We start from the raw sequence: 9,277 nt of genomic DNA, 5'->3' as shown, positions 1-9,277 counted from the left end.
CAACTGCAATATTGCACACATATGAGCCCATTTGTTTCCCAGATAAATCACGAATGGACTCCTCTAAAGTGTTTGTAATCTGACCAGACTGTTCAATTTCATCAATGATGACATAAGCACCCTCTTCACTATAGACATGGTCCTCTCTTTGTCTGGAGACAAGAGACAAGGCCTTCAAATGGCCAATTGCACTCCTCAAAATGGAAGAAGGTGAAAATATTGTAGATGTCACTGGAAAGTGGCATCCAGCAGAAAATCCATTGTCCGCTACATTTTCTGAAGAATGAAACTTTAGAATATTATTTTTTTCCTGGTGCTGGCCCTCATTCTCCACCAGAGCTTCTGGTGTAACTTCATTTGGTTTTTCATGGCCTATATCAGGAAATGTCTATTGTTATATAATTTTTCAGCAAACCAAATAATGCTGCTAAAACATTGTTCACAAAGATATAAGCTACCTGAAACATCAAATTGATGCTTTTTCTCTGCCTCTGAGAGCGTAATACTGCCATTGCTCATCTGGGTCTTTTCACTTTCAACATCATTTTCAGCCCCTCGTTCGATAGAAGGCTCATTGTAACATGAATCAATGTTCTTTGATGAAGTTCTCACCCCCAGCCTTGCAAATAGTTCAGGCCTCAATGATGCTTCAAGAAGCAAAGAATCCTGATTACTAGACTCATTATTTGCATTCTTTTCAATTACTTCAGAGTTCTGTTGTTTTTGCTGATAGTCAGGACTGGGTTGAAAAGAATCAAGGTCCATTAGAGAAGTCCCTTCATCTGCTGAAATAATAGGGCTGCACGGAGATCTTAATCCATTAGCAGCATTGTTGCTAATATTATGAGGAAATGGCTCTGATGTACTGCATCCTGCTCACTGCATGGTTCAGAACCCAAATTTTGTCCATTGTTATGCCGTAGAGACATATTTTGAGGAGCTATATTTACATTGGACATTTGCATCGTTCCCTGGTTGATGAAGACCGTCATAGGCAGGCGGTAGTCTATTAGATCGGTACAAGGTTCATATTTTCAGGTACATCATCTGAGATATCCAATCCTGTTCTGGTGTGCTCATGTTGCCTGGAAGACCATAATAAACAGGAATTGTCCCAATTAAAGATCTGTAGCGGGCCGAACAAAGTTCCCTTTCACGATAAAGAACTGTACATCTAGCATTAGCTTCAATCAAAGCTCTCTGAGCTTTCCGGTAAGCTTTAAGTGCATTTCTTTCTTCAATTTCACACAAGCGTCTGTGGTTCTGTGCTTCCTCTAGCTCCTTGTCCAGATTTTCCTCAATTTCAACTAAAGAATGTATATCCACATCTACATTAGAATGACCAGAGATATTTACATTACTCAAACTTTTCCACAGCCTTGCGGTATCCTGAGATTTCTGAAATTCAATGTTAGTAAAGTTTCAGCATAGTCATAATATGAAGCAAGACCCGTCAGATGACACATAGGACGGGAAAAATGCATTGAATATTTCGACTATGACATTTAAGGGTGGAAAGCAGCTATGATATGTTATAACCACACAATTCCAGTATTATTTTTAAGAAACATTTTCAGTGAAGTGCACCACTGCACCTTAAAACGTCAACTTACCAAGTTATTTGGCATAGCATTGGCACTTATGTTTGTTAAAGGTGCAGTCTTATTTGCTAAAACACTTGGATCAACCTCCTTACTGGACCTTTTGGATTGTTGCAAATTCTTATGCAAGTCGACACCTGCGGGATGAAAGAACCATCAGTCAGAGCATCCACAGGATTGTATAAATTAAAACAGATGAACAATTTATTTTACCATCCTTCACCACTTTAGATGTGTCTTCTGATGAAATATCAACCAGCTTGTCATCTTTCTTTTTCCATTTAATGTTTGACATGGCTTTGCTTACTGGAGCTACTTTCTTGCTTTGCTCACCTTATCCTTGCTCTGAAGACTGTTTGTCTCCATTTTTTGGTCTTTTGGCACTGAATTAGATTTTACATGACTTACCTCTGGTTGGGCACCTGAATATGACTGGGTAAAATTAGAATCTCCGGCTTTCAAGCGTTTCTTCTGTGGTTCTTTTGGATCTATTGAACCAGCATACTGAAGCTGCAATCCACTTCCTTCCTCCACTATCTTCTAGGTTCATAGTTGTTGTTTCCTTATGTTGAGCCTTAAGCTTCAATTCGCTTTCCTAAGTGCAATCTGATGTCTCAAGTCCTGTAGTTTACTATTGTTGGAAACTGCACCTTGCTCAGGCAAAAGATCTTGGCAAGCCACAATTTTGTTGTGGGGATTAAAATATCTAACTTGTGATCCTTGATCAACCGAAGAAACAGAAACCTTGGGATTGGCCCTACCATTGGTCTTGGTCATTGATGAGATAAATGTACGGCTTAAAGGTTTCTTGGGAATTACTCTGGTAATATTCCTAGAAGTCTGTCCTAACTTGTTCATATTTGGTACAGATGAAGTTAGGGGTCTCTGCGAACCATCCCAAGTTGAGTTGGATTTATTTCAACAGGTTTTTGTCGACTAGATTCTTCCAAGTCACTTCCACTGTCATCATCTGAAAAGCGTATTACAAGATTATTGATGCCTCCAGAAGGTGCATACCAACTACGATTAATGGATTTAACTGGCAACTGATTCTTCTCAACATTTTTCTGACTCATTGGTGGAATTGGTTGTTTTGAGAGAACGTCAGTAGCACTGGCAATATTATTACCAGCAATAGCATTCCCTATATATATCAGCGGAAACATTAAAATATATTATTAAAATTCAGAAAACAATTAACTGTTTTCACAATATTAGAAAAACTTTCTATATTGTAGGTAAAAGGCATTTTCCAGATGTAGTGAAGGCAGCAGAGGTAAAATAAAAGCAAAAAAACTTAGATAAAAAGACTTATAAACCATCAAATAGCATTGAAATACTGCATTCCTTGGAGTGCAATTTGAGCTCGAGTTTAATACTAATATACATACAGACATTTCAATGGGCTTCAACTGCAACAAAATAAGCTCTGAATATGTTGGAAACATCGAAGCTACTTGAGAATCTCAGCATTAGCCTCTAGGACTTACCAGACAGATTTGGTGGTATGGGTTTCACTGGTGAAGGCGCTGCATTAGGCCTCGAAGGTGGGGCAATAGTACCACTAGGCTGTTCAGTGGAGCAATCCAGGTTTTCCTGGAAAGAAAAAGCATTTAATACAACAAAAGTCTGGTACATACTTTTGATACAAAGAGAGAAAAAAATGAACCCAAAACAACAGACAATAGCAAAAACTTATATATATATATATTAACCAAGCTACAGCTTAGTATATTTCAAAAGAAACAAAGTTATCACTAAAACCTCTGCTTCGGATCCAATATTTTACAAAGAAACAAGAAGTTTCTAAACTAAATGTAACTAAGCAAACTAAAATATACAAGAATAGTATGCCTTTAAGTCTAAAAAAAAAAAACTTAAACTACGAAAAAAAGAATCCGACCTTCATTTATCTTATTTAAGATCGAAAGTGATGAAATATTTTCTTTCCCTTTTCCTCGATTTCTCAGCAACCATACACAGCCCGTTACAATAATCAAAAGTTCAAAAATCCATATATATACACACACAATAAATCTGTAAAATTGGACAAATGATTTTTCATAGAAATGAACACTTCCTTATATTTCCGCAGCAGCCAAAAAACAGTTAAACAAACGAAGAAAATATATATATGAAAATTAGAATTAAAGAGAGAGAGAGAGGAGTACGATTACGTCGTCGTATGAATCAGAGAGCTCGCCTTCTTCTTTAGTTTTAGAGTCTTCGATGTCTTTGTTAGGGTTTACATTCGTTGAATTTGAAGCCATTGCTTTGGTTTTAAGCTCATCATCATCCATGAATTTAATAATATTTTTTCTTTATCCTTTTCCCCCTCCTTGACTTTCTCCTTTAGACTCAATCGTGAGGTAAAAGAGAAAAAAGAAACCGTCTCTTGAACGTCACGGTGAATCGGGTTGTAGAGGAAAATTGTGATGCTGGAAAAGAATCGAGAGGCGGGCGGATCTTTTTTAAAGACGGGAATACCCTTCATCTTGTTATCGATTTACGTACTTGGGGACTTCCGTTCGTCAATGTTCTCGATATCGACAGCTCAGCTAAGAACCGAGTCATATATAAAACCGGGCATGATTTTCTGGTTTTGGATTTAGATTCGCTTTCAATATAATTAAATAAAGAATTAATTATAAAATTAATTCCTTTCGTTTAAATTTTATATATTTTTTCTCGTTGAATTCAACAAAATATAATATTTAATTATTTTTAAGTTTATTTAATTAAGATATAATCACTAAAAATTATTTATCATTAGATCTTTAATGGATTGCTTACATGACATATTAAATATAAAAAATTAAAAATGATAAACTATGCAAATAATCATTAATATCTAAATAAATTTTAGTTTTTCTAATTATTTTACATTGATTTTTTCAAATATAATCACTAATATCTAGTTGACATGATCGTAGTATTAAAACTAGTGAGGCAACAGGCGAGTGTAACTAACTTTTTATATAAAACGATATGAGGATGGCATGTGATGATTCAATCTCAATCGATCTGAAAAAAATGCTTTTAAATTGTATTTTAAAAATACACATTTTTTATTATTTATTTGATAGCATGTGAATATTTTGAGTATGAACTGCCCAAAATTGGTTTTCTGATATTTTTATTTATATTCGATATGAATGTTTTATATGGAGAACAATATATGATTTTGAATTACGTCGTTGTATGAGACTGAGAGTTAGTAGTACAAATGGCATGTCATGAGGTAGAGTAATTCTTGATTGTTGTTCACTGATTAATACTGGCATTTTATGTGCACAGTGGGTTCATATGTGACATTGTGAAATCCATATCGGATTACTGGTACAGTGATTTTGTGTTTTACAGTACTTGTACATTACTGTTACTAGCGATGGAAGTACAAATTATTACTGATAATAAAATTGCAAAAAAAAAACACGCTCACTCGTTTACTGACTCATGTACCATATATCCTCATGATGATACAGTAGACAATAATATGAATTGAAATAAAGTAGTACATAATTGATTTTTACACAGTATTGTTGATTGTCAAACTGTTTAAGTAAAATTTTTATTACGGGTTTTGAATTGACAGTTAATATATAAATGTCAGTATATGCAAATAATTTTATTGCTCACAATTTGATTTATATATGTTTAATTTTAATAGTAATTTTTATATGATATCAATTGTTCTATATGTTAAAAGTTTTACTTATTTTATTATTGTTGGGATTTGTGGAAGCTTGAATCGACAACAGAAAGTGTTGCAATGAAATGAATTGACAATAATGTTTAGGGAGTAAGGAGAATAAAAGATAGAGAAAATTGATACAATAATTTATAGTGGTTCGACTTATCAACCAAGTCTACCTCCACTACCTAAGCTCATCACTTAGAATTTTCTAACAAATTCACTAATTTGTTCTTTCTTTTTAAATTATCAAAAGATAACATTTACACTCCTTAATTTTTCACTTGGCTAAACTAGAATCAAACCCCTTTTCACAAAAAAAAAAAGAAATATAAATAAGAAAACTTCTCTAAGGTAGGTGTTTACAAATTTAAAATCACTAAAACACAATATTTACAAGAGAATAGAAAAATAAGAATGAAAAATTATTCTCTTGTGTTTGATTGTTTGGATATTTGTTTTAACCATTCTTCAAGTGTCTTGAACTTGTATTTATATGTTGGAATGAAGTTGTGGTCGTTTCTAGCCGTTGGGGATGATTTCTAGCCGTTTGGGGATGAAAACTCTGCAAAATAAAATTGTCCAGAACAAGGGTATTGGTACTCTTAAAGGGAGTATCGGCACTACCTTCGTTTATTTTTAAATCAACTAGTCATTACTAGCCGTTGGGGTCTGATGGTATTGATACTATGCCTATGATATTGATACTACTATACAAAGTAATATTGGTACCCTTTGGGTATCGGTAGCATTTTTGTATTCTAGAATTTGAGCAAAACTGATAGTATTAATAATACCTAGTGAGTATCGATACTTTCCTTACCTTAGTATCGGTACCATATGAACAATATCAGTATTGTTCATGAGGTATCGATACTGGAAGAACATTATCGGTACTGTTTGTCCAGAAAATTGTTTTGTGCTCAATTCTACTTTTAAAGACTTTGAATTATTTTTGAAAAACTTTAAATAAATTAAATTCAAGTCCAAAAATATTTTGTCTTAATTGTTATATCAATATATAGTTCAACAATTATGTTGTCTCACTAAGTGAAAAACTTAACGTGTGATTGGTTCACACGTAGGTATTAAGCTAGCGAGCAAGGTAGAACACATATCAGCGTCATTTCGGAGAAATCAAATATGACACTAGAATTAGTAAGGACATCTTGTTTTGTTAAGGTTTTAGTTACTTTAATATTTATATTAGTTATAAAAAGATTTATAACTTAATACCTAAAACTGTTTTAAAATAGATAATATTAAGTACAATAAATAAAATAAATGAATAGTATAGTATTAAATTACAGTTTTAAAAATTGTATTATAGTTTTATGTGATTATTAGTTTTAAAAATAAAAAATGCATTTTAAGATTTTAAAGAATTAAAATTTTAACATTTTCAAAAAGAAAATATTTATACTAGTGTGACATATTTAACTTGTATGTGGTGACATATATAGGTTAAATGTGTTACAAAATCTCTCTTGTTGAAAACTTTATAAAGTAGGTCAGTTTATGTACAAGTGATTTGTGACATAGGGTCTCAAAATTTTATATTCATACACATGAATGTCATTAAGATCCGTCTATGTACAACATTTGTGTTCTAACGATATTTTTGTTTTAAGAAAAAACAAAAATTTTGTTTTATTCTCGAAAATTACAAACGAAGATTTTGACAATATCTTTAATAGTTTTTTATGATGATTTTTGATTAAATTTTTTTCATAAATCTCTCGTAATTTAAAGTTTCAAAATTAATCTTTATTATAAAATATTTTAATAATCTCGTTTAAAAAAATTACACAACCTACATATCTTTTGAGATGGGTACGGTGACAAGAAAAACCGATGAACATGGGTGCGTACAACTGCAGCAATGACTGCTTTGGGTAGAGGAACCTTCGAGATCAGATATGTCGGCCGTGCTCCGTCAGCTGCCACTGCGACCGGCTTCTAATCCGAACAAACGGAGTTGCTGTTCAACCCGAACCAATATCACCATCTGAAGCTTTGCTTAAAGTCAAAACTATAGCATTGAAAAAATTATCTGCAAAGGCAGAGATACACGAAGCTGAACCAATTATCAAATTGTAATTTGATGATGAAAAACAAGTTGGTCTAATATGATAAAACACTAGATTTTTTTAAATAAAGTTAAGGGTTTTATTCATGTATGGAACCAACTGGGTTGGAAGGTTGCATTCACCTCTACAATACCGATTTAGTTTAGTCGATTAATAAATCGGATATTAATAATTATACCTAAAAAAAAAAATGTAATTTGATGCATAATTTTCATTTGTAATATTCTTTTTGATATTTTTTAACCCTAACATTATATAACAATGCATCGGTTTCTTTTATAATGCAGAAACTGAAGTACCTATTACTATGGAAAAATAATTTTTTTTCTTTTTTCTTTTCTACATATTAAAAACCCGTTTGGTGTAGCGTCAATAGAAATTTATTAATTTTAAAATATAAATAATATAAATTTTCTTATATTCTTTTTTCGTTTTGTAAGGAATGTGGTTTGAATATAATGAACGTGATGGGATATTTAAAAAAAATGATAATTAGAAAGTTTTTAGGGTAAATCAGATATAAAACCATTATTTAATGGTATATTTGATATTTTAACAGTAGTTTAGGGATAAAATTAAATAGTAATCTTTTTATTAACGTTGTAACGGGGATGACAATCAAGTGACGTTTTATTACAATCAACAACGTTAATAACTAATTATGAATTGTCCGTCCAGCTTAGTTGGTAGAGCGCAAGGCTCTTAACCTTGTGGTCGTGGGATCGGTCCCACGATGGGCAATTCATAATTCTAACTGCTGGGAGGTCTTCTACGGAAGCTGTTCTCAAACTGGCGTTAGGGGCTAGCCTACTACCTTACCTTCCCCTCACCCCATTATATATGAGAATAAGGCCAGCTAATTTTTTTTTTAGTTTTTAAATTTCAGTGAAAAAAAAAACTTACTCAAATATTAGTAATCATTGATATAGTTTGCCTCTAATTTAAAACTGGATAGTACTGAAGAAAAATTCAAATAGATAGAAGCCAAACCCTAAATTCGAATACTGTTAAAAGGACTAAAGTGCAGTATTTGTTTTTTAGACTTAAAACAAAATATGACCACATGCGGAGGAAAGGTATTTGAACTAAGATTGTAAATGAAATGAGATAGATTACGATTTATTCGAGATTGATTCGATCAATTTTTGAATCGAATAGATTCAACTTAAAATCAAAATTGAATTCTTAACTAGTCCAAACAAGCAACTCAATAATATTAAACTATTTTTATTTTATTAGATTTTATAAATTAAATTATTAACAATATTAGCATTTATATATTTTTAAAAAATATAATATAGGATTTTCATACACTTAAGGTTCAGATTTTTTATTTCAAAAATTTTCAAACACGAGTCAAGTTTCAATTTTTTGATTTCAAGTTAAGTTTAAAAATTTTGAGCTCATGAGCTCTCCAGTCGAGTCAAGCTTCACCCTTTATTTCAAATTCAAATCAAACTTGATAATTTTAAACTTGTGAATTTTCGAGTAAAATCCAATTATACATTTTCAAGTTAAATTCAACAAAATTAAATTCAACAATGTTCAAATTCGATTTGACTCTTTACAACCCTAATTCCAAGCCCCTTGCTCTCCCTAAATATTGCTTTATCTTTTAGGGTAAACTACATAATTAGTACTGAAATTAGTACTTTTGTTTCATTTCAATAATCAAAATCTACTTTTATCAAAACTATACCTAACATTTAATTTATGTTTCATTTTATCCTACCATTAAAAACTTAACAATGATATTAACATGCCACCACAAGCGTAAATTATTGGCTTCGCCCGGATATAACTTTCCAAAAAGTCCAATATGAAATTACTGGCCTCAGTCTGGATATGTATGGCATTCCAAAAGCGTTCAAAAGGGGGGGGGGGAATCAAAA

At 32.1% G+C, this 9,277-nt stretch overlaps 2 protein-coding genes across 2 annotated transcripts; both read right to left on the bottom strand.

Moving 5' to 3' along the window:
- Nucleotides 1-311: 311 nt before the first annotated feature.
- Nucleotides 312-2,121, bottom strand: LOC120183507. The gene is made up of 4 exons (XM_039188186.1): nt 1,815-2,121; nt 1,614-1,738; nt 459-1,398; nt 312-372 (listed from the first exon to the last, which is right to left on the bottom strand). The coding sequence occupies exons 1-3, from the start codon at nt 1,894-1,896 to the stop codon at nt 1,027-1,029; spliced, it is 579 nt and encodes a 192-aa protein (XP_039044117.1). The 5' UTR covers nt 1,897-2,121; the 3' UTR covers nt 312-372; nt 459-1,026.
- A 101-nt stretch (nt 2,122-2,222) lies between these two features.
- On the bottom strand, nt 2,223-4,019 carry LOC120183508. Its single transcript, XM_039188187.1, has 3 exons — nt 3,779-4,019; nt 3,092-3,197; nt 2,223-2,745 (listed from the first exon to the last, which is right to left on the bottom strand). Exons 1-3 carry the CDS (start codon nt 3,899-3,901, stop codon nt 2,477-2,479), a joined length of 498 nt encoding a protein of 165 aa, XP_039044118.1. The 5' UTR covers nt 3,902-4,019; the 3' UTR covers nt 2,223-2,476.
- Nucleotides 4,020-9,277: the final 5,258 nt, after the last annotated feature.

This window comes from Hibiscus syriacus, unplaced genomic scaffold (genome assembly GCF_006381635.1).
Source record: "Hibiscus syriacus cultivar Baekdansim isolate YM2019G1 unplaced genomic scaffold, ASM638163v2 tig00112776_pilon, whole genome shotgun sequence".
Lineage (NCBI taxonomy): Eukaryota > Viridiplantae > Streptophyta > Magnoliopsida > Malvales > Malvaceae > Hibiscus > Hibiscus syriacus.
Note: the sequence above shows the minus strand (reverse complement) of the source record. Positions and strands in the feature narration are given on the sequence as shown.